Source organism: Dromaius novaehollandiae, chromosome 20 (assembly GCF_036370855.1).
Source record: "Dromaius novaehollandiae isolate bDroNov1 chromosome 20, bDroNov1.hap1, whole genome shotgun sequence".
Lineage (NCBI taxonomy): Eukaryota > Metazoa > Chordata > Aves > Casuariiformes > Dromaiidae > Dromaius > Dromaius novaehollandiae.
This window is the reverse complement of record NC_088117.1, coordinates 11,396,770-11,420,380: the sequence shown is the minus strand read 5'-3', so window position 1 is coordinate 11,420,380 and position 23,611 is coordinate 11,396,770. Positions and strand designations below refer to the sequence as shown.

At 40.2% G+C, this 23,611-nt stretch overlaps 1 protein-coding gene across 1 annotated transcript in view; it reads right to left on the bottom strand.

Moving 5' to 3' along the window:
* Positions 1 to 237: 237 nt before the first annotated feature.
* Positions 238 to 23,611, bottom strand: part of CCDC187 (coiled-coil domain containing 187) — a 33,327-nt gene continuing 9,953 nt past the window's right edge. Inside the window, exons 4-23 of the mRNA XM_064524055.1 lie at positions 21,143 to 21,240; positions 20,628 to 20,735; positions 19,573 to 19,679; positions 18,796 to 18,929; positions 18,205 to 18,299; positions 17,945 to 18,129; positions 16,970 to 17,057; positions 15,986 to 16,132; positions 14,874 to 15,052; positions 11,081 to 11,265; positions 10,421 to 10,533; positions 9,710 to 9,878; positions 8,613 to 8,767; positions 8,257 to 8,387; positions 7,615 to 7,694; positions 4,261 to 7,187; positions 3,366 to 3,707; positions 2,350 to 2,493; positions 1,769 to 1,894; positions 238 to 1,433 (exon numbers count right to left, since the gene is read on the bottom strand). Of these exons, the coding sequence (XP_064380125.1) occupies positions 1,278 to 1,433; positions 1,769 to 1,894; positions 2,350 to 2,493; positions 3,366 to 3,707; positions 4,261 to 7,187; positions 7,615 to 7,694; positions 8,257 to 8,387; positions 8,613 to 8,767; positions 9,710 to 9,878; positions 10,421 to 10,533; positions 11,081 to 11,265; positions 14,874 to 15,052; positions 15,986 to 16,132; positions 16,970 to 17,057; positions 17,945 to 18,129; positions 18,205 to 18,299; positions 18,796 to 18,929; positions 19,573 to 19,679; positions 20,628 to 20,735; positions 21,143 to 21,240 (5,669 nt within the window). The 3' untranslated portion in view covers positions 238 to 1,277. The remainder of the gene's footprint in view (positions 1,434 to 1,768; positions 1,895 to 2,349; positions 2,494 to 3,365; positions 3,708 to 4,260; positions 7,188 to 7,614; positions 7,695 to 8,256; positions 8,388 to 8,612; positions 8,768 to 9,709; positions 9,879 to 10,420; positions 10,534 to 11,080; positions 11,266 to 14,873; positions 15,053 to 15,985; positions 16,133 to 16,969; positions 17,058 to 17,944; positions 18,130 to 18,204; positions 18,300 to 18,795; positions 18,930 to 19,572; positions 19,680 to 20,627; positions 20,736 to 21,142; positions 21,241 to 23,611) is intronic.

Sequence of the window (23,611 nt, the reverse complement as noted above, 5' to 3'; positions counted from 1 at the left end):
GTACAGGATAAGATTTAATCTTCTTAAGGGAGAATTTGTCTTTTGATTTCTATTCATACAGTAACTAACACAATGGGGCTTTTAGGAGTTACTGCAAAACAGTGAGAATTCATTAACTAATTCATTAATTAATTCAGTAATTCATTATTTAATTCAGTAATAATTCATTCATTAGTAGAAGTGTATACAATATAGTCTGAAATCAATGAGAATTTCAGTAAAAATAAATAAAAAATGAAAGATGCATTTTTTGTTTATTCAGAAAACAAACAATTCCATATGAAAACAGTTATTTCAGCCCTCAATATTTAAAAATAGAAACCTAAAATCCTTTTACATTCTGCTTTTTTTTGCCAAAACCAGACTGTATATATTGTGATTTTAAATATAAATTTATATTTAGTTTAAATGTAATTACCCTGCTTTTATGTTGATTTGAAAGATGCCTTGAATGAACAGGATTTGAATAAACTCAACCTCCTTAAATGTAATTATTCAGTAATATACAGTTTCTGAATACCAGCAAGATAAATAAATATTTGCATAATATTAGAACATTAACAAATAAAAATTTATCATTAGTCTTCTCTTTATGTGAAATGGGTGGGAGCACAGAGGCACACAGTGAAAAATTAGCATGATCAGAGAACATTCATATTTCCTTGCTAAAATCTTGATTTCTCCAATTTTCCAATATAAAATAAAGTAGAATTATTGATTTGCTCATTTTTCCAATAAAAATACATCCCCAGCAACCTTATGTTTAGATGTTGTAAGAATTCAAGGACTCATGTGAATTGCATGTTAAAGAACTTCATTGTTTTCATAAATATATATACACATTTAGTATTCAGAAATTCAGAAACCAGAGTTACTGGTAGGAAAGTATCCCATTTAAAGTGCATTATATCAGTATGTGTCTTCTGTTTAGAAGAGAAACTCTGGCTCTGAATCCTGCCGGGGCTGGATCATTCCATATGCCCATCTCTGAAACCATCTCCAGGCTAATTTTAACCAATGCAAGAAATGGAGAGGTTTAATAAAGCCAACAGGGGGTCCTAAGGAAGTTGTTGGTGCAGAAAATAGGCTAAACATGAGGGTAATACATTCTATCTGCATAAAGCCTCCTTTCATTGTAAACATGGGCATATAGCTTAGCCCAAGGCCACGCTGGTATTGGGAATACAGTTCAAAATTAAAATTCTTAATTGTGCAATCTTTGCTTTAAAAATCACAGAAATTAAAATTCCACCATTAGGGCCTTTTAGTGAATACTTCTAATCACAGGCTCGTGTCAGATAGATCTTATTAAGAACTCTGATTGTGTCAAGGATCAAGCTATCAAATATGTCTTCAGTTATTCTCATCTTCACAGTTAATTCATCATCATCGTAGTAAGTCCACTGAGATTCTTCTTTGCGGAGCTCCTGAATCTAAGATATAATGTGGATATGAATGTTTACTTCAAGAACAAGAGTGTGATCAGTTCTGCAAGGTACAAGAAGCTGTAGCCCAATAAATCTAAGAAATTTTTAGCTACCTTCATCTTCTGATAAAGTCCACTTAAACTACTCACAAGAACTGACAGTAGTGGATTATTATTGCAAACGTACTGAAAAGGAAGGCAATAATTTGAAGTTCTGAAGTTATTTTAAGTAAATGTGGTTCTCAGCATGAGAATTGTTAGTTTAAACTTAAACTTTTACATAACTTTTATTTGACTTTTACATTAAAAAGTAAACAAAGCTCCACTTGGATGTCTGCTTACCAGAATAAGGTCCACTCTGTCTCTCTTACAGTTTCCATACTTGGACATTTTAAGGAATTTTCTTTTCATTTCTAAGTCGTTCTTTTCCAAGTTCATTATTTTAATAATTTCACCCTGAACAAATGTCTACAAAATAAAAAAGGCTGAAAAGAATTGTTCTCATAGGAAATCTGTCATTGTGAAGGTTGCAAATGAGAGACATAGGTGCCAGTTGAAGATCCAGCTTCAAATCTAGAGATGTCCCAAATTTTAGGGAACTGACCTAGAAGTACCTGGTTAATAGTGATCGACACATTTTAAACGTAAGATTACTAAGTCCTAAGATTTTCAGAGTCTGGAAGATTTAGAAGCCCAATTCCCACTCCCCTACAGAATTCCATGCACTTGGAATATTTAGACTAGCTAATCACCTCAGTCTATATTTATTCAAGCATTTCAGAACAATGCTGTTTTCTTCTCTCATCACCTCAGTTGTACTGCCATAACCCTCCCAATTTTCACGTCCTTGCCATTATGCCACTGCAATCTCTTCTCTCTTCATTGACTGTCATTATTGTGCACTTTACATTTCCAGAATGTACCTTGACCTCATTGACATCTGTTCTTCTGCAAAGATGCCTGGAATAGCAAGATCCCAAATTTTCTTTCAGCCATGGAAATGCATTTGGATTTACAGTTACATGATATTCTGCACATAGCAACTCATGGGTCAAATCAAATATAATCTGTAACAACAAGAAAACACAGTACCAACATAAGCTGAATACCTCAATGATACCCCTTCAAAGGTTTTCTGAGTGCTTGTGAAAGAACTCACACTGGTGACAATAGAGATTTGCAAAATTTCCTAGCATCACCACTGATGTTTCTATAACTGATATCATCATGGCCATTACTTAAAAGAACATGTGAACCAGTGCAGTAGTAGATTTGGGACAGTGATGTGTGAACACTCACTCAGTGTGGATGGTTTATGCAGGAGGCCCTGATGGGACCCCCTTAACCTCCTTGTGCAGACAGAGGTCCCTAAAACTCAGTAATCTCAGGATGCTGAGGAACATGAAGATCTTTCCAAACATTCCACTTAAAGGACACACAATTATGACAGCAAAGAAACAGGGAATGCAGGGGCAGCTGGTGAGGGAGCAGGAGAGGGAGGAAGGAGGGGAAGTGTGTTGCTTAGCAGGTCTCCAGTAGTTCTGCTTGGAGCTGTCTGACTGCTCACCCTGACTCGGTCCCACACCTGAAAGCGGTGTAACCCAACAGAGCAGGACAGCTGAGGCAGAAGACTTGGACTCTTCCGACTGCAGCTTTCTGGCAAGCTTGGCTTTTTCTGAATGGACCCAAAACAGAGACTGGACTAGGTCTCCAGGGTCTTATAACAGGGAAACTCTAGCAAAATGCTTTTACTAGGGCAAGGACACCTATATTTTGTTTAGTAGTAGATTAACAGACACAATGTAATTTGCAACACCTATTTCAGTGTTCCTTTGTTATATTTAGTGTTACTAGTTAGAGTAATGTTAAGTACTAGCTGATATTATTGAGCCTACAAAACACTAGAAAAAGTTAATAACAGTTAATGCTCTAAAAATACCTGATTATACATCCTCTTGCTTTCTGTTTCCAAATTGTTCTCTGAGAAGTCATTACATTCAAAATGCTTTGGCACACTGATTCTCCTGCAACTTGAGTGCATGTTTTCTGGAGTCCATAATTCTTCTACAGCATGTGCAGACAATTTCTTAACGGATGAACTGTAATGTGGTACCACAAGAGGAACCTCTGCAGTTTTCTTCCAAGGAGCTGAGTGCCACTGATCTAATTTGTACAAGTATTGCTTTTGTGTTTGTCTCTCCAGAATACATTGGTCAGAATTAAGCTGATCAAAATCTTCAGAGCTTCCAAAAACACCAGCATCAAGGATTTTTATAAGGAACTTGAGTAGGGAGAAAAAGAAAAGCCAGATGACATAATAGTCCATATTTTACACAATTTTTGCAGGTATTGAAATGCTTAGCAACTGATTTACGGTTACACTTAAACAAAGGAATAAGAATCCTTTACTCATGGGTCTCAAAGAAAGGCCCACTGATGTGTCAGGAAAATGCCTATTTTAACTGTATTTGGCAGAATTCAGTATTAGAATTCCAAATTTGAGTTCCATGATAATTTTTGACATTTTCAAATGTTTTTGTCTGAATTGGAAAAAATCTCCCACCCAAAGAGCAAAACTTTTTTTCTTTTTTCTTTCTTTTTTTTTGCTTTATTTGGTAGTACTTCCTGATGGACTATTTAGGAAGTAAAAGTTGACATCCTGGGAATTCTGTATGTGAGGAGTGGGTCAGATTAAGTGAGCAATCTGTTTCCAAATGTTGACATGATATACTTGTTCATAGTGAAAAACAACAGGACAGCACAAATGGTTGCCTGTGTAGACCCAAATGCAGGTCCAACACCTAATCATACAAAAACTTTCTGACTCTACTTACTGGCAAAGTGGTCGGAGAAGTGTCTGAAGATAAATGAAATATCTTGCCTGCTTTTGCTCCTTGTTTTCTTCTAATCTTCTTATATTCTTTAAGTGCATCGTCTACAAATTTAGTTACAATTCTTTCTGCTACTGTGTGACAACCGTGAATGCTAAGCATATCAAAACCACACAGTAAGACATCAGAAACCTTTGCTGATTGTTTAGATAAGCTATCAGCTGGATTTTCTTTGAAGAGAAACCGTTTCTGATTGTCTTCTTGTTGTGGGCCTTTGCCATAATTTATCACTTCTTCTTCAAAGGCACTTTTATGTTTATGTTGAGCTGTTTCAGAAAATGCAATTAAAGTGTCAAACAGAAGTTTTTTACTGAGTTCACTTGCGATATCATCAATGAGTTTTTTTCTTTTCTGATCCTCTACCGAGCAACAAATATTTTTGCTTGTGTTTCTCTCATCTGTGTTACTGGTCTTATTTTCCACTGGAAGCATATCTGCAAGTATACTTTGTTTTATTTGTGTCAGTTCTGTTTTTTCTTTATCTGATTGCAAGCACATTAGATTATTTTGACAAAGGAATTCATTACCCTTGCACTGACCAGAATTTGGAAACTTTTGCCCTGTTCCAGACAGCAAGGCAATGTGTAACCTAGACTGTTTTTCTTTCACTTCTGAGCCTCCCACATTATTTGTGTCTTCAGCTTTCTGCTCTGTAATTCCTGCTCCCTGCTTATCATCTTCAGTGTATTTGCAGTCTCCTTGGAAGGATTCATCATCATAGAATGAGTCCGAGTCTTCATCCTCAGTGTCATTGGAACCATTGTCATTGGCCTCCAACAGGTGTGAAATTTGATCAGGTCTGACAAAGATGCCACAGTGCTGAGCACACTCAAAATACTTCACGCCTTGGTAAGTTCCAGAGTTATCACCTTCCGCTTTGTCAAGTGCAACACCAGCCCAATAGCCACTATCAAAGCAAGTCCGTCCTTTGAACATTAAAGTCCCAGGTTGTGTCTTTTTTACTAACACTCTGTCTCCAATTTCAAATGATAATAATGGGTCGTGGCTCTCCTCCTCAGCTTTGGGAAGTGTTACGTGTGTTTTGCGTAGTTTCTTCATGGCCCCAGTATTTTTACTGGCTTCACCAGAAGAAACAGGATTTGGCACATGCAGAAACTCCAAACACTGCAAAGACATCTCATATCCTCCTTGCTGGTGTTCTAATAAGTCCTTCTTTGCACTGGAAATATCTTCTTTAACTAAAGATTGTTCTGAGAGATTACCATCCTGAGTTGAAAAAACATCAATTGGCTCTGGATTGAGCAGAGGAAGTTCTTCAGGCACAATGTTATCAGGTAATGGGGGTAATGCATCCGTTTTCAGTGATATATCTTCATCCATACACTGTCTAGTCTCTGAGAATGTCATTTGCTCTGGTGGAGATGGGAAGTCATCCGTACTGAAGCTAGAATCATCATTTTTCATTGCATCTACACCCAAAGGAGGAGGAGGATCTTCACTTGGAAATGACAAATCCTTTTTATTAGAGGATGGCAAGTCAGCACTTCCATAGGACAGCACTTCATCAACAGGAGACAGTATTTCTGACAAGGTATCCTCATCAGCTGAGAGAAGACCCTCATCACTAATAAAAATTGTATCATCTTCACCCTTGGAGGAACAGTTCTCAGCTTGAAACAATTGCTCTTTTGAGGAGGCAGAAGAAAGCAGTCCCCTTCCCATTTCCTTAATGGCTTGCCTTTGAGTTGTTGAGTTATTTTGATTTCCTGTGGCCACCCTTTGCAAAGATTCATATGAACTGATTTCAGTTTCTTTATGGGCTTCCTCAGAAATTCCTGGCATGGATGTGGGCAGAGATACAATTTTACTGAGCTTGCTGGATGAAAGTTTCTCATTCAAAAGCTGTGTATGGTTATTTTCACCTTCTGAAACCGATAAATCTCTGGAGGATACACATGCTACTAATTTATCATTTGTAATACCTCTCTCAGGTGGAAAAGAGACAGTGTTACTAAATTGGTCAGTATCCAAATCTAGACACTTCAAAGAATCTGTCAGCAGAAACCCCATTAACTCTGTGTTTTGATCCACAGATATACTGTTAAGTTCGCCATCCTTTTTCACTCTGCTAGCTGTAGAACTGGAATCCTGCTGTGCACAGATCTTCTTAGTTGGGTAAATATCATCATTGTACGAAGAGCTGGTACCTGCATCTTTATCCTGCTCAGAGATCTCTTGAGAAGAGGTGTCATTTCTACCATAGTTTTCTGAGGCTTCCAAATGTGGTTCATCCATTCCCTTGGCAGGGTTATCAGACTGAAAGACATGTGGTGGCTTTGTTTTGGAGGCATTTCCTTTGTCTGACGGGATGAAATAAAGCAAATGATCACCATGATCCGGAACATCTCCAGGATATTTCTGAGAGTTCTGACAGCATGATGAAATCTCAGGACTGCAGTCAGCTTTGGGCACTTGTTCATCATATTTGTCACCAGGTAACATTTCCATTCCATCATTTACTGCTATTAGTGTCTCTGTTGAAATGTTAGGAAACACATCACCATTATCATAGGCAAACTCTTCTGGGATACCGACATCTGTGTCCTCTCCATTCTTCACTTCTAATTCAGAATCTGAAATGGAGCTTTCTGAGATGTCAATCCAAATTGCAGACACTTTCTGAAATTCTGGGAGTAAAGAGTCTGATTTGGCACTCCCACCTGTCAGAGAGAAGTTGTCTGATTTGGAGGATGACTCTGTGGAAGATAATCCCTTGGAAAATGCTTTTAAATCAAGTTCTTCATCAGAAGTTTCATGAGAAATAGGGTCCAAATGTTTCAACCACTGACTGCCATCCACCTGACTGATCTCATGAGGGACAGGCACTTCCACTTCTTTAACTGGAACATCTAGAAAAAAATCAGCATCGCAGAAAAATCTTTATTTTATTGAAAAGGTTGCTGATAGTTAACTTAGGATTCAGATCCAGTGATCTTCAACTGCAAATTTCATTCAAAGGTCAGTAGCAGTAACTGCACAATCAAGAGAAGGATTATCTTTAGTATCATATTGTACAAAAATTAAGATTTATCAAATAAAGATGAAGAACTCTATAATGTAACAAGCAAGCAACTACAACAGTGCCTTATGTAGTTGATCAGAAGGGTCTGAATCCAGGATCTTCACATGTCAATTATTTGAGCCCACTGAAGAACTTCATTACCGGGTACAAGAAGTAGGCTATTGTTCTCCATGGACAAACTTTGAGGGAGAGCTACTACTCAAACTGTGTATTACATAACCATAGAAGCCCTATTGGGAAAAGGCATTTCTTACCTTGTGACAATGAGATTTCAAAAGGTGATTTTTCATCTATATGTGTGATTTCTGACTTTCTCTTAGAGTCTGTGCTAATCCTGTAAATACAACATTATAATTGGATTAAAACTGAAATTATGAAGTGAATGGTACTCACTGGCATTCCAGTCTGTATTAGGCAGAATGCTGTACTAGAACATTAAATTTCTGTTGGTGTATTTATTCGCTGCATACAAACAAAATTATATGAAATACTATCACTTATTTCTTAGCTGTGACTTCAGACACTCACTTTCTGTCTAGCCCAAAACCTTCAGAAGACAAAAACTTTTTTTTCAAACTGGCTTCAACAGACCTTCAGCTGACTCTGAGGAGTCAGATCTCCCAAGACAAACTAGCAGCCAGTAATGTTTGGTGAGCATGAAAAAATATTATGTCAAACTCTTAAAAGGAGTCTGCACTTTTTAAAATTACGTAAGACAAACAAAAATCCAAGTTAAGGTCCTAATGGCCTATCTCTCCTTTCCACAACAGAACCAACCATAGGCATTGGACCCAACCCCTGCTTTGCTTCTGAAGATTCAAGCAGGCAAGGTCTGACACTTTTATAAGAGGAGCAGAAGGCAGGCCAGAAGGACTTGGCCTTGACAGATACAGTACCTCTGCTCTTCTGATGGCCTTTCTTTTCTTAACTGGGTTTTCACTACTGTGGCTCCATCTGAAATTAGCAGTGATCCTCTTTCACCATCTTCTTCACTATCAGAAGAAAGATGTTTCTTACCTCCTCCAGCCTGCAGGGAGGATGATCAAGAGTCACTGAATATGAAAGAAACTGAAAGAACACCAGTGAATTGCTACTGTATTTCCTCCACACTTAAGAGCAATACTTTAATACAGTACAACAAAACCTCAAGGCAACTTTGGCTTCTCCACCTACAAGCTGAGTACCCAGCATAATATCTCCATGCCTGCTGATACTGATGATTTCTTTTGTTGAATATTTACATGAAAAAAACGAGTTCATATAAAATTATAAGCTTTCCACATGCCTGAAATGGACTGCTGGAGTCCTGCTCTTCTCGAGCTTCATGACTTCTCTGCTCCCTGTGCACTTTCTCCACTGTCAGAGAATCATTCTCTAGGTCTTCCACTATGGGTGATGTGCTGTCACCTGAAATACACAGATTATTCATCACAGAAGGCAAATCCAGGCTTCTCCTTTCTCTAAGTTGCACAAAGTAGCTATGACCAGAAGAATCTAAGGCTTGCTACTAGAATTTATGGCAATGCAATGCACTGACACCCTAGTTTACGAAATTGCACAAGACTTCTGCCAAATATAAAAAGCCAAACACTAATGCTGAAATCTTGGTCCACCGAAGTCAATGGAAAAATTTCTCTGTACCTGAGGGACAGGATTTATTTCAGACGACTTTTTGTCCACATGCTCAAAGTTAGGCTTGAGAATCTAGTTAATATGCAACCTCTACCATACCTCTGTCATTACAATCATTGTTATTAAATCTTAATTACACAATAAAAATCTATAGCCTCCCTCACTCAAGGAGTAAATGCAGACAGGTAGTGCATTAGAAAAATGGCACAAATATGAACTGTTGCCACCATGTATAAATATTTATAATACACAGATTATGCATACTTGGAGCTATATAAATGACATAACTGGCTCATATATAAACTACCAGTTTTATTTTTTATAAGTTGTACTGAGTACAAGAAATATGAACTGAAGATAAAACCTGGAAACAAAAATAACTCCAGCATGTCCTGTCGAAATCTATCTTCAGCTGATCTATGGTCTTTTAAAATGAACACCCTTAAATTATTTTTAAAATGCCTCAAAAGAAAGTAAATTGTTAATGACACAATCAGAATAACTTATGATTTTGTTCTGAGGAAGCAGCATAATCATATCTCATAATAAACCTTTGAGAGATCTCCACCATCTTGCCTAGCAGTGATTTATACATGGGATATAGTGAGCAAGACACTTAGGTAATAAATGAGAAGATTTTCTCTCTTTCTATCTGTATTAAAGTTTGATTGAAGTGGTTGAAACAGATTGGACATAATAGCATTAAATATGATTTACCAGTTTCTTGAAGAGTACTTTCTGCCTCAACCAGGCATAAGTTACACAATGTAGAAAGCATCCCCAAGCCTTTCACTGTAAACTTGCTGTCACATGGATTAATATCTTGATTGTTTTTAAGATCTAGCTTTGGGCTTGAAATAAATGCCTTTTCCTCCAGCACAGATTCCTAGAATGCAAGTATTCAAGAGACAGAGTTAGTGTCGTAAGGGAAAAGGACTTTGCTATTGACAGGCTAGCGCAAAGAATAGTTAAGAGATCAACAGAGATTAACTCTGCACATTCACACTAAGATATATATGTGGACTCCTGCACATATATACCCACTTTATATCTCTGAGGGAGGAAATAGGAAGGGGACTAGTCTCTGCAACCGCTATGGACAAGTATAGTTTACTGCTCCACAGACAGGAGGTTTAGATACTCCTGGTGCAGCACCACACTTGTCCAAGGGAGACGGTTTAAACACGTTGTCACCAGTTAACAACATAGAGAAAATGGAAGGGGCAGGAATGTCGTGGTAAACCAGTCCATGTCAAAATGCAGTCTTCAGCTTTGTGACAGTGCACAAAGTCAACACATTAATTAATTAACTTCTAGCTGGTGTTCATAACTGCCAGAAGAGCCTTGTTTTGGTCTTGTCTTAATATGAATATAACCTGGGGAACATTTCTTTAGGCAGAAATGGAATTCCAGAGATGATTTTCTTACCGGAAGTGCATACTTTCTGCCTTCTCTTGGAACGGGTGTGGATATACCTTCATCTATTCTAGCTGAATTTGCATGTTCCAGATGTAAGAAAACATGATCCTGAGCATTAAGCTCTGAAAGATACAATGTTAAGTTACAATGTTCATAATGCTGCATTTTTATTTATGAGTATGTTGACTATAGCCTTTTGTTTAGCTCAGTCATAAATGCTCAATTAAAAGTATTTATAGTTTGAGTAACTTTTAATTTTGTCCTGCACATTCCCTGTTACCCCAACAGAAGCTTAAAGGACCAATGGCCTTATTTATCCAATCATTAACTAACTTATCCAATTGCATTGTAGCAACTGTAATGCTCGCTTTCAAATACTACTGCAATCTCTCTCTTCAACTACAACAAAACAACTTCCACCTTGGTTACACCTTCTTCTTGCAAGTCTTGAATAGATCCTTGTGCCAAAACCTGGGCTGGAGGTTACCAAGGAAATGACCAGCATCAGAAGTTGTCTATCAGAGGTTAAACAACCTAGCAGTCCTCTCCTGAAAGATCATTTAAACTGCTCTAAAGAACAGCTGAGATTTCAACTTTTGCTGCAAGTCATTCATTTTGACTAAGTGGTCATAAACATGGTTTGTCACAGAAGCCTTCTTTATTGGATACCTGTGTTTTCGTGATCTTTAACCATAAAGAGCGAGCCTGTGTTTTGACCAGTGGCATCACACAGTGTTTTGTCCACTGTTTCGGACACATCAGGAGCTTCTACATCGAGTGACTGCTCCAAAGCTGGGGACTCCTCTGCCTGTTTCTGGTGTTGTACCAAGGGTTTCTTGTTCTCAGTAGAAAGGCTGTAAACAATTAGACAAGAAATTAATGATTTAGAGTTGTTTTCATGTTCACCAATTAATCACGACAAATTTCTGTGAAGTCAATAAAAATAGGAATTAAATGCTTCTGGTAGTCCTTGGTAGTACCTATAGAGTGCTCACATGCACATATGTTTGTAAAACAGCAATTTAGCAAAGTCGGAAACACTCTCTGAATAGTGTATTTATTTCTCCATTCTCCTCCCTCTCACTTAATACTATATTTTATACAGTCAGGTTTCATACCTTTTTATACAAGATAGGAGGAAACCAAAGAAATCACCAGCACTCAAAGAGAAAAACAGGGTCATATTCTGAACCCATATGCCTCCTCCTTCTCAGTCAATGATCCTATATCAAATTCCAATAGATCACAGTAAGTTTTCCATTTTAAACACAACACCACAAATTTGTGGACATTTGGGACATCAAATATTGGTTGTGACAATGCCTTTGAATTTTCTAAACACAGAAGATGAAACTCATCTCCTTACTGCAAAAGTAGAAGGCATCACAGTTTGTACTCATGGACTTTTCCATTAGTGGTACAGGTGCTATGATACACAGTTCAGTAAATAATTCTGTCCAGAAAAAACAATGATCCACATTGCTTTTTTTAATACAGTAACAATTTTTTAAAAATAAATATATTCTTGAATAGATTAAAAATAACAATATCATAGTTTCTAGGATCTAAATCACTATTCATTTTTTTAATGTGAAAAAAACAAGCATATATTGTATTCAACACCACTAATCTTTAAGGAAGTTAAAATAAGAATCTCAATTCAGAGGACATATTCCAATTAGCTAAAAACTTGTTCATTTATAATAATTTATAATTACAAGTTTCTGTATTCCCTATTCCTGGTATTTAGTATTTTTAATCCTGTGATGTATGTATATTTACATCAGCATACAGGAACAGCTTAAAAATAGGCTTCTTCAGAATGGAAAAGAAAAAGCTGTAGTCTTTAGGAACTGGTTTAAATTTGCTGAAATCTACAGCAATAGCCATTCCTTGTCTTCATAAGCAATGCTGCTTCTGTCAACAGGAGTCACTCAGTTACTGCACTGGGTTTTGGATCAGCCTCAGCTTTCACAGGGGAAAGCTGCAAAATTGACAGTGAATTTCATCTGCCATTAAGCTTTTGCTCAGGTACAGCTATTTTCCATTTGGATAATAATTTAAGTATAGTTTTAAGGAATGTCTGCTTTTTTGTAAATTAATAAATATTGCATTATATTGCATTTTGCAGTAATGTAGACCACAGTTCTGGAAGCAGATATTTTATGCAGTCAGCTAATGCAGAGTCCTCTTTACAGGCAGTAAAATGCAGCACTTAAATACCAGTCTGATCCATTAATAGAATCCAAAACCAGCAGCCTTTTCTGCATGTTGGCAATTTGTTTATTATTTCACTTTGCTTTAATTTTCAAAAGTATTTCCCAGCCCTTTCCATCCCCTTATAGCCCTGCTTTTTAACTATTTCCCTGATCAGTATAAAATATTAGCATACCTGCACTGGTGGCTAGATAGCATAATTACCACTCTGTACTCTTACCTAGGAAACAGATCTATGCACAGAAATGCAGCAGCAGAGTTTGGGTGCATTGGGAGTTCCACCAGGCCCTGCCTGCTACAGACTTTCGCTAATATTCACTGTTCTCCTATGAGCAGACTCGTCAGTAGTAAGAAGTGAAAGCGCAGCCAAGAAACCTTTTACAGATTCCTGTGACTTGTAATCAATAACACCATGAATTATAGATCAGTTTCATGCAGAGATTTATTTGAAAGCCTTTCCCTGAGGGGACTTAAGTAAATGCGCAACCCTGACTCACCACTCTGCCAAAGAAGGTCTGGGTAACGCTGAATGAAGGGTCTTTTATTCATATAGATATATATTTGTGTTTAATTGTGCCTATTTTTCTCTAAAGCAAAGTAGATGTTCAAGTCTGTTTTGGAAGACTGGTGTTGGGAGCAGTGTGTATGCTGCCGGGTCCTCACCTGCACTGCTCAGCACCTCCTGCGCGGTGTGAAGTGGGCGAGGGATGTTGGGGACACAGCGTCTAGGGAGACCAGAACAGGAGACTGCTGCTTTCTCGGAACAGACTGAGTCTGAACTCCTGAACTGCTTCTGACTTTGGGCATTTTACATGACCCCTCTATGCTTAAGTGCAAAATAGTTTAAGCATAAGATTAAGCAAACAACCCGTTCTGTGGGGTTAAGTGATACATAGGCTTAGAGCCAGCAGATGACAAATGAGTGAATTTCACCAATTAAATCAATACATCTCTACACATTTCATATGGGTATTTTGAAGTTTAATTAATAGATAGTTGCAAAGTGTTTTCAGTTTGTAGTTAAAAGCCATCATGAAAATGTGAGTTTTCATTAGCAGTTGTATGGCATCATTAAAAAATATCCAGGTTATTAATACTATGTAAATTAACATACCTATGTCCGGCAACATCAATCAAAGCTATATTTTTTCTTAATATTGCAGTGTTAGGGCCCAGTCCCACAGACATATATATACTGCTTAACGTTTTATAGTCTGGATAATCCCGAATGAAATACGTCTTATCTGCTTGCACGAAAGTGCAAATTTTAAAATGAATGCACAGAGCCTGCAAGCGTTGGCTTTCTTCAAGCACAGAGGACTGTGATCCTAAATGCAACTATATAGAACCACTCTAACAAAAGCACAACTGCCTGGGGAACAAATACTGCTCTGCCTTTTACACTCAGGATTAACTAGTTTATTACCCAGTGCAGACCTTGGTTTTCCTTCCCATGTGCAATAAGCTTATAAGGGCAAATTATCGCTTTTCTGTGTATGAAACAGACTTGCCTGAGTTGTAATGAAAAATGCAAATCACAGAACTACATTATATATATATATATATGTATATTTACTCCCTGGATTTCATGATTATGGCTCAGATTCAGTTTGTTCAATTGAAGGAGTTAGTACTTGTGATATAAAAAAACCCTTTGACCACAATGCACCTTCTCCTGTAACCTCAAGGAGTATTTTTGCAGACAGCAGAAGGAGTCCCTGATAAACAGTAGAGCTGGTCTACATACTGACCCAAACAGCTTTCAAGTAAAATTCAGGATTTCAATTAAAACTTTTTTTTTTCCCCCACAGAAAAGGACCTCATCTTTTTAAAGAATGGAAGAATCTGAAACATAGATATTTCAGATATATTGAAATGATGAATATATTCAATCTGAAGAGCTTAGAGAGTAGTATGTAAAGGGTCTCCAACTATGGATTCAGATCTTAATTTACTTGATGCTGTTCACATACCTTGCAACAAGCTGGTCCCTGCCCTGAGGTGCTTACAGTTGTAGACATGCGAAAATAGGTTGGACAGATGGAGGCAATATTGGTCACCATGATAAGCAGTGATGTTGATGCACCAACTGCTTGACCAAACAGGTTTTCAAAACTTACCACTGTAAAACTCCCTCTTGAGAACATTTAAAGCTCACAAAATTATGTAGGCTATAACTGCTTGTATCTTCTCCACTGTATTGCTTTTTATCTTCAGCTATCGCTATGGAAAGGGTTTTACTTACCCCTCATATTTCTTGCTTTGTTTATTCTTCAGCTGGACACAACTCTCTCTGTTCCCTGGCAGACCAGGCCTTTCTGACTGTGCTGTAGATTCTGCTGAGATGGAATACGGCATTGGGCAGGAAATCAGTCTCGTTGTCTTCTGCTTTATTGCTTCTTCAGTTGCTGGGCTCTTTGTAAACTAAAAAGAAAAGGGTACTGCATAAGGTTTTACTGGGGTTCCTTCATTTGTAGTGCCAACTCTGATTTCAGTTATTATCCATTTCAAAAAACCACCGAGACTTCTAGTGACAGTCTCCTTAGGAGTGCAAAAATAACCAGAGAACTCTGATTGACTTTAATAAAAATAATGTTACATGCGAATTGAATGCTTTGAAAATGTCCCACTGTAGAGCCACGTAATAAGTCATGCTAGTCTTCCCTCGTATCCTCGCAGTGAATGGCTTGTATACTGCCCCTTTTCTTATCTTGTTTTTTTGCATGACTGGTATGAACTGAAAAACATTTTCATTATATTCTGCCATTTCACCATCAGATAAATTATTTCCACGATGTTGAGGCAAACCTGCAGAACTATATTTACTAGCTTGCTTGAGACAGGTAACTTTGAATGCGTTAGTGTGTGTGTACGTAGTGTGGGATACTTAGGCAAGAGTATTTTGTCCTCTTTATAAGCAATGATTATTCAAACACTTGCAAATCAAGTTATCCTTTGGTATCTGAAAAAGTCACTTTGAAGGACTGCCTTTGAAGGAATGCTCACATACCCCAAAAGCATTTGCATATACATTTTTCAGTATATCAAACCTACCTTGCAATCCAGGCTGGGCTGAATTTTACCTAGCAGGTTATTTAAATGTATAGGTTTGAACAAAATTATTCCAAGGTAGAATGTGGCCATATTGCACAGCTGACAGTTTCTTTAACATTATTTTTTAATCTGTTACATGATAATCGTTGTCTTAAATTTAATAATACAATGTTTTTCCTCATTATTACAACTAATAGGAGAATAAACCATTCCTCAAACTGTGGCACACTAAGTCTAAACCTAATGTTACATGCAACTGTAAAACAAAAAGCATTTAAACTATTCATGAAGTGACTTAATAACCTCTTGCTTCCCAGTCAAGTTATTCAGCTCTTCCTGGAGCTGTGCTGTTGAACGCTGCATCATTAAGATTTCTCTTTGGTGCTTTAATAAAAGCTTCCTTTCTTGATGGGCTGCCTTGTAGATATTTTGCAGGTGCTGGATTTCTGCCTAGAGTAGAAGAGGAGAGGAACATAAGAGAGAGTTAAAATATAAAAACAGAGAAAAAAGAAACTATATAAAAATGTATATAGTATTTATTAACATAAGGCAACACTACTATTAAAGCATTGGGAAAATTCAATATGCAGTTGTTTTTATTCCTTTTTTGTAAAGGATTGTTGCAGTTTTTCTTTTCACCAATGCTGACCAGGGATTATCTGTGAAAAGTGATGACAGGTAAGGTGATATTTCACTGACTGAGAGAAGGAGTAGCTCTCAGAGGTGAGAACTTTGGAATCAAAGTATCTTCAGGTCATTCAAAACTATATGATGCTTGTGGTACCCTGTTTGCATAGGAATTTCTCAAAGTAAAACAGAGGCCTGTAGTACATAAGGAACAGAACTCAGATCTTCAGATTACTAAGTCTAATTATAAGCCCATCGTTCGTCACAGTATCAGGAAAACTGAGACTATAAAATTAGTTGTCAGATTAATTTAATATATTTCAACATCGGAAGCATAAATCTGCATAAATCAGTGTAAATCTAAATCATATGACCTGTTTTTTATGCCACAGATAGAAAAATCCACAATAACATTGGAGTAGCAGAGAAAAATGTTTTCTCCTGTCTCTAAAATTTACAGACTGCATGCTTTGGCACAAAAATTACCTAACTGAAAGTAGGAAACACAGAACAGAATAATGCATGTGAAATAAAAACACTGACTTTTTTTTCTTTTTTCTTTTTAAAAAACACATGCTGCAGCAGTTCCAGCCATCTCCTAGTGTTGCATCCTCCCACTGTTTAGAAGATGAAAGCCAGCTCCTGTTGCTGCAATATTACCTGCTCCTGTTGCAGCTCAGTTAGAATTTTGCGCTGCTTCTCAGCCAGGGCAGAGGCTCCCTTACCATCTTGCAGGTTTTCCAGACAGCTGAAAACCAGAGAAGGACGGCGATCACAGTTAGAAAGATATTTGGGTGGTATGAATTTAATGCTCTTTAAAACATTGCCGGGGCTAACAGCAAAGCTTCTCCTTTTGAAGGAGTTGTAGTAGAAGCAGCAGGCATGAAAAAGGCCCTGCAGAAGGAGTGAACCTTGCCGCAATGGGCCATCTCGCCTGAACCGCTCCCAAGGCAGCCGGGCTTCCCCGAGCACTCAGTACGCAGCAGCTCCTGCGGAGAGCAAGGGACACTCCTTCCTTTCCTGTATTTTGGAAATCTGCACGCTCAATATAGGGGCTTACGTGGAAGTTTGCATTGCTTTGAGTGTGTAGCTCTTACTGCTGGCTTATTACGAGGCAGGCAGGGACCTATGGAGCGTATGCCGTGGATAACCAGCTTGGGCCCAGAGTGAGGTCCAAGAAGAAGGGTTTTATCAGTCCCGAGCTCTGTCCCCCTGCAGCCTCACCTTGCATATCCCCACCAGTTTTAAGTCAATAAGCCATGTACAGGCCCGAGCACGTGAATAACCCCCCTGCCCAGTACCACGTTGGGTTAATAAAGCGGCCGGAGCAGGTGGGCTCGTCCTGCCCGTCCGCACTTGGCTCCCGTGGAGGAAGGGCTCCAGAGAGGGTCATTTGTCCAGACCAACCCCAGCCGGCGGTGAGACCCGCACAGGGATCGGGAGCCAAGGTGAACCGTCCCCCTGGACCGGGGAAGCGCGGCGGCCGCAACGGCACACCGAGGGAGGCCCAGCCGGGGCCGGACTGTGCTCCGGCAGCAGTAAAGCTGAGCATACGCCGATATTCCTATTTCCCACGGGAGACGGTGGCTGTGTTCACCCTCCCGCCCCGAGAAAGCGCCCCGGCGGCTCACCCACCGTCGGCGGAGGTCCAGCCAGGCCAGGCGCGCGGCGGCTCGCTCCCGCAGCGCCCGGCGCCGCAGCCGCAGCAGGGCGGCCTGGTGGCACCCTCGCAGCTCCTCTCCCCGCAGGCACTGCTCCGCCACGGCCAGGCCGAAGCGGCTGCGGACGGCGCCTCCGTGGCACCCGCCGGCCTCGCCGCCCTGAGGGCAGAGCGGGAAAACCGCGTTGGTGTGTGAAGTGCCGCCGCGCCGCGCTGAGGCGGGAGCCGCCATTACCTGGCTGCCGGCGCCAGCTGCCTCGCCGCCATGTCGGGCCCCGGGCGGTCGCGCGGGCTCCGAGGTGCGAGGGCCGTGCGGCGGCTCGTCGCGCTCTGCAGGCCACAGGAGATGGAGATGTAAAGTCACCATAAGTAAAACGTTTCTCAGTAACAGTAGGGAGAAAAAGCAGGGTGACGCGTCTTGCTCCTGAGCAGCGTAGCTCAGGCAGGAAGAAGATCAGAGCTAACCAGTTTAGCTTTCTAACATGCTGCCCCCCCCCCCCCAAAAAAAAGAAAAAGTGGTATCATCCTTTCAATTATGGGGCTGAATTACAGACTCTAACCTAACTTTCAACCAAAATCGCGGTAAACAGGTAAGGGGAAAAAGGGGCCTGTAAATAGGGTGAATAATTCTCCCTTAACTCCCAAGAAGATTCTGCAGAATGATCAGAAGCGCACAGGGAAACTGCAACGATTAAAATATACCTAATGGCCGTACTATTTACGTCAAAATTTTCTCATTTTTAGGCAATTAACGAAGCTTGTGACCTGTGCTGCACCATTTCTTGGGCCGTGCTGGGAAGCGGGTCGTGGGCTGCCTGGCGCTCACCTCCCCGCAGCTCCGAGCCACGCGGCCGCCTTCCTCCGAGGGGTCGGCCGCCTCCCGCCGCGGGGGGATCCATCGGACGGTGCCCGCTGGCTGCTTGCGGGCCGGGTTGCTTCACCGTACGAGCCTCCCCGTTGCTGAAGGTACAGAGGGAAGGAGACACTCGCTTAGCACAGCCCGAGGGACAACTTCAATCCCTGTTTTTATAGAGAAGTTCTCTCTGGAGGCTGAATCTTCCTCAAACTAGCGTGGTGGCAATATTTATACAATAGTGGAAGTGTGCAAAGTCCCTTTCTGGCAATCGTATCCATAAGAGTTTAAAAGCAATTCTCAGGTCTCTACTCTACGCCACTGTAAATGAACATAAAAACATGCACTTACGATATTCTCATTCATGCCAAGGTATATGACGAAAAAGCAAAATGGGGGAAAGGATACTCTTTTTTTGACAAAAATAATATATGGAGATTCTACCTTTAGACACATGCAAATTTCTCTGCAACATCAGCAAGGTATTTCTGCTATGATTTGTGCATAAATCAGAGCAGAAAAAGATTGCAAAGACAGACACTTTAGAGCAGAGGTCTGAATGAACAAAAGGATTAGGCCACAGTCTTAGAGACATTTTAACTGCCAGGTAAACCATTCCCTAGCGATGCAAAATAAACATCCATTTCAGAAATGATGCACAGTGCCAATGCTCTAGAGCCCTAAGCCATTCGTGCGACCAAACCACAGGCCAAACCATGTAACTGCCCCCGTGTACACTGCCTTCTGTACCTCTCGCCAGCTGTGCTGTTGCCTTCCGATTGAGAGCTTCTCTGCTTTTGCTTTGCATGGTCCCGTCTTGGCACAGAGGAATAATCAGCTCTGGAGCTACTGCACTCCTGCAAAAACAGAGACTGTCCTCCAGAGACACGAGTGATCTATTTGAAAGGCAAAAACTTTTCAGCCTGCTTCCCTCATCCTCTTGGGAAAGCCCCTCATTGTAGATAGTGCTGTTCATATGCCAATAATTCCTAGAACTGAATTAACTAATGAGCTGGATACTATTAGCACTGAAATAACTGTGGGCATATGGAAGTAAGGTAGAATAACAGCTCACAAACTGCTGCTTATTTAGAGCTGCTTTCACAGGAGTCAGGGTACAGCGTGCATCCTAAGGGCTTTAAAAAAACACAGATCACTTCTGTCTGAGCTGTCTAAACATATGGAGAGAATTCACTGAGCCAAAGTATCTCCCAAAGCAAACATTCACACTGATGTAAAGAGAACCTGGAACTGCATGTGAGGTCTGGGCTTGCATTTATGCATCTGGGGCTAAATTCTTACTCTAATAGTCACTGAAATCTATCAATTTCTAGCTGACTTCAGAATCTGAGGCTGGAAGGCAAAAATACCCAAATAAACAGCATACTAAAGTCTCTTTCTTTCTTTGAAAGGAGACTTCTTGATTATGATTAGCATCTCACTAGTAGGCTTTCATGTCTGAACAGAAGTGCCACAGTAATTATCCCCTGAAGACCTAAAAACTCTTTTCTCTGACTTTACAGCAAAAAAAGGCTGTAGAGGGCAAAATCTGCAGTAGAGTGATTTTAGTATAGTGATATACTATATATACATATATATACAGATTCACAGTCCAAATGACTGTGTATAGGACTCTGTCACCTGAGAGATGTGGACACTTCCAAAGAAGTTATCCTGATCTACACTCTCTACTAATTAAAAAACCTTTTGATTAAGAGATTCTGAGTGAGAAAAAACAGTGGGGACTAGAGGAATATTTTGGTAGGTCCAGAAATGGTACTACAGGGCCTGGAATGATAACTCACCTCTAAATTGTGCTGAAGCAGGTCACTCAAAGACCTCTGGCTTTCTTCAACTTCTAGCTTTGCTTTCTCACTCAGCGCTGCCAGTTGTTTCTGCTGCAGCTGATGGGCCTGCATGGGGAAACAATATGCCATAAACAATATTTTTAATTGAATCACATGACTCCTCTGAGCTCGGTGCCAAAGTGCAACAAACTCCAAAAGAAAGCAACCCAGGTACTGGGCAGCCGGCTGCCGTCACACCCCGGTGCCTTCGGAAGGCCGCCCGAACGCTTCCCTCGGCTTCGGCTGCAGCCGAGCAGCGTGTTCCTGCCCACCAGCGTTGAACGGGATTTAGAAACGGGAAATTAAGGTTGGCAGCTCTCCCCTGCAGCTACTTTGGGTGTATAAACCTGATGCACAGTCAGCTGCTGCCAACTGATTATAACCGGAATACACTTATACCCGGAGATAGCCAGCACTTTTTTATGCAGGACAGCAGAACGGGAATGGCTCTTTGCTTAGGCTGCTTGCAGTACCTGCAGTTTGTGAGCCAGCTGGAGGGAGGTTTGCTTCAAATTGCCCAGATGGCTCCTGTGTTTCTCTTCCAGTTCTGTGCAGCTAAGGTCTCCCTCACCTGCAAAAGATGAGAAAGGAGATGCTAACAATCACTGTTAGTTAAAAAAATCTGTGCTCCATTTAGTAAGTGCCAGCTAAAGGAAATAGCAGGGTTTAACAGAGGCAGTGGGAGCTGCACCAGCTACAGACTCCAGCTGGATGCTGCCCTGAGGATGTGTCTCCATACTGCCCAAGTCCATTGGGATTTTAAGCATTTGCTAAGCATTTTGCCAGAAAGAGATGGCTTGCTGGATCACAACTGAGGTCAGTACACCTTGTAAGTAATCTAACAGCATCATTTTACTTTCAGTAAGGGTCCCAGGGCACCTGCTTAGCTCTGCTGCCTTCCAGGCCTTGCTGCACTATTCAAAACATGCCCGAGTCATAATACATAGATTTAAACAGGGGATTTTTCACAAGGAGAAAAGGGGATGGGTATGTTGTTCCTGGATGCATTTTCCTTTTGAATACTCTCTGGGTCTATTTTTGGGAGTCTCCCAAATCTCATGGCTGACTCTATTCCTGGAATAACTGCTCTGCATGCATCTATATCTCCTAGCATATCTGAGAAAGTAAAATATCACTACCTCCATCCTGTCAAGAAGTCTGTTAGCATAAACTCCTGCAAGTCCTGGGGAAAAGGGAAGAGGTAGGACTCAAGAGGACGTGTGCCAGAAGTGAGGAGGACCAGGGAGCAGTTCCCCTTTGTAAGCCATGCTGTGGCCTGCAGTCTAGAGGGTGAGTTATTGCTGCTCTTGTTCCCATTGTTCCTTGGCTGCACCAACAGAATCAGACCCCCTAGTTAAAGAAGAACAAAAGCTTCCCAACCTGGTCACCTCCTGGAGACCTCGAGCAGCATCGCATGCCCCTCCATCCTGCAGGTTCTCCCCGTTCTTGGGGTGCGGATTTGGTTTCCCTCTTTTGTCACATGAAAGATAAGCTTTTGAAAAAAGCTTTTGCTTCCAAGTGGGGAAAACAGCTCTTGCTCCAGGTGCACCTATTTCACTGCTACTTCCTTATTCTAACTCTCCTGTCTGTCTTCTGCAGTATGGGTGATGTAATGTTTACCAGTGATATGCTCTTGGCAGTTTTGAGCTTCTCAGATAAATTGCTAAGCTTATTCAAACAGGTTGTGTGTGTACTCTGAGCTGTGTGACTGTCACAGCAACCAGGGTCATAAATGAATTGAAATGTGTGTCATAAATAGAAATAGGCTTGACTTGGAAACTTCAGATAAAATCTGTATCCCTATCCAGTTTGTCTGAATTCAAATTACCTCATATCACAGAGTAAGCCCACAACATGCCGGGTTTGTTTCTGCCTGAAATACTGAAAGACCCTTAATGCAGAAGCTGTGCCAGAGACTTGGGCTGCTTTGCCTGCCAGGATGCTTTTATTGTTTACAAAGATGTGAGTGAAATAAAATGTTAATGCTTCAAGCCTGATGCAGATTTTCTATTTGAACATTGCTGCTTTTTTTGTAAACAGCTTGATTGCAAATTTCACTTACCTCTTAGTGTTCCCAGTTATCATGATTTTAAAAAAAACAGCAAGCTTTCCTTAACCCCCTGCTTTCCAGAATTATGAGACTAGATGAAAATCTCATCTTTCTTTCAAGGAAAGCATATTCCCAACCTTCTTGGTTCTGGTGGGTTGCTTGAAAAGGCAAAATCACACTGAATGACTTGGAAATCATATGGCCAATAAAAAGCCCATTCTTTAAAAAGATTTTTGTTTTTACCCCAATCTTTCCAATTTGAGGTCTGATTCAGACTCTTCAATGCTTGTAGTTATGTGATGATTTCATCTGTGGGTGAAAGAGGTATTGTTTCTATAGGGTAGTAAGTCATTTTATACAAAAAATTTACAAGCTAAATTTCTTGATGGCAAGTTATCTGAATAGCTTTTAATACCAATAGCTGGCCCACTCTGAAATATGGGAATCTCTTAAGATAGAGTTTAAAACTGGGAGTTATTTTCAACTTGTGCCTCAAACTGAATGATGCTATTGCTGTTCACCTCAGAGACATCTCAAGGCGAATAAAAAGTTTGTGCTCTGTTTTCACTCCTCTTGAACATAATTTTCCTAATTGTGGCTATTGCCAGATGCATTCACTGTGTTGCAACATCCCATGTTAAAGAAAATACCATCTGGCTAAACTTCATGTCCATGTTATGATGAATGGCATTTTGCTGCATACCCAGATAGCTTCAATGTTCATACACTCAGCCACTTTAAAAAATGCTATTTATTAAATCACTTTCCGCTGCACCTGCAGAATCTCAGTAAAACCCTGTGGAATCTCTGTGACATATAATCTAAAAAGCTGGGCTAAAAGTCTCATTTTTCTAATTACTTGAAGTTAGACAGAAGCACTTACTGCTGCTTT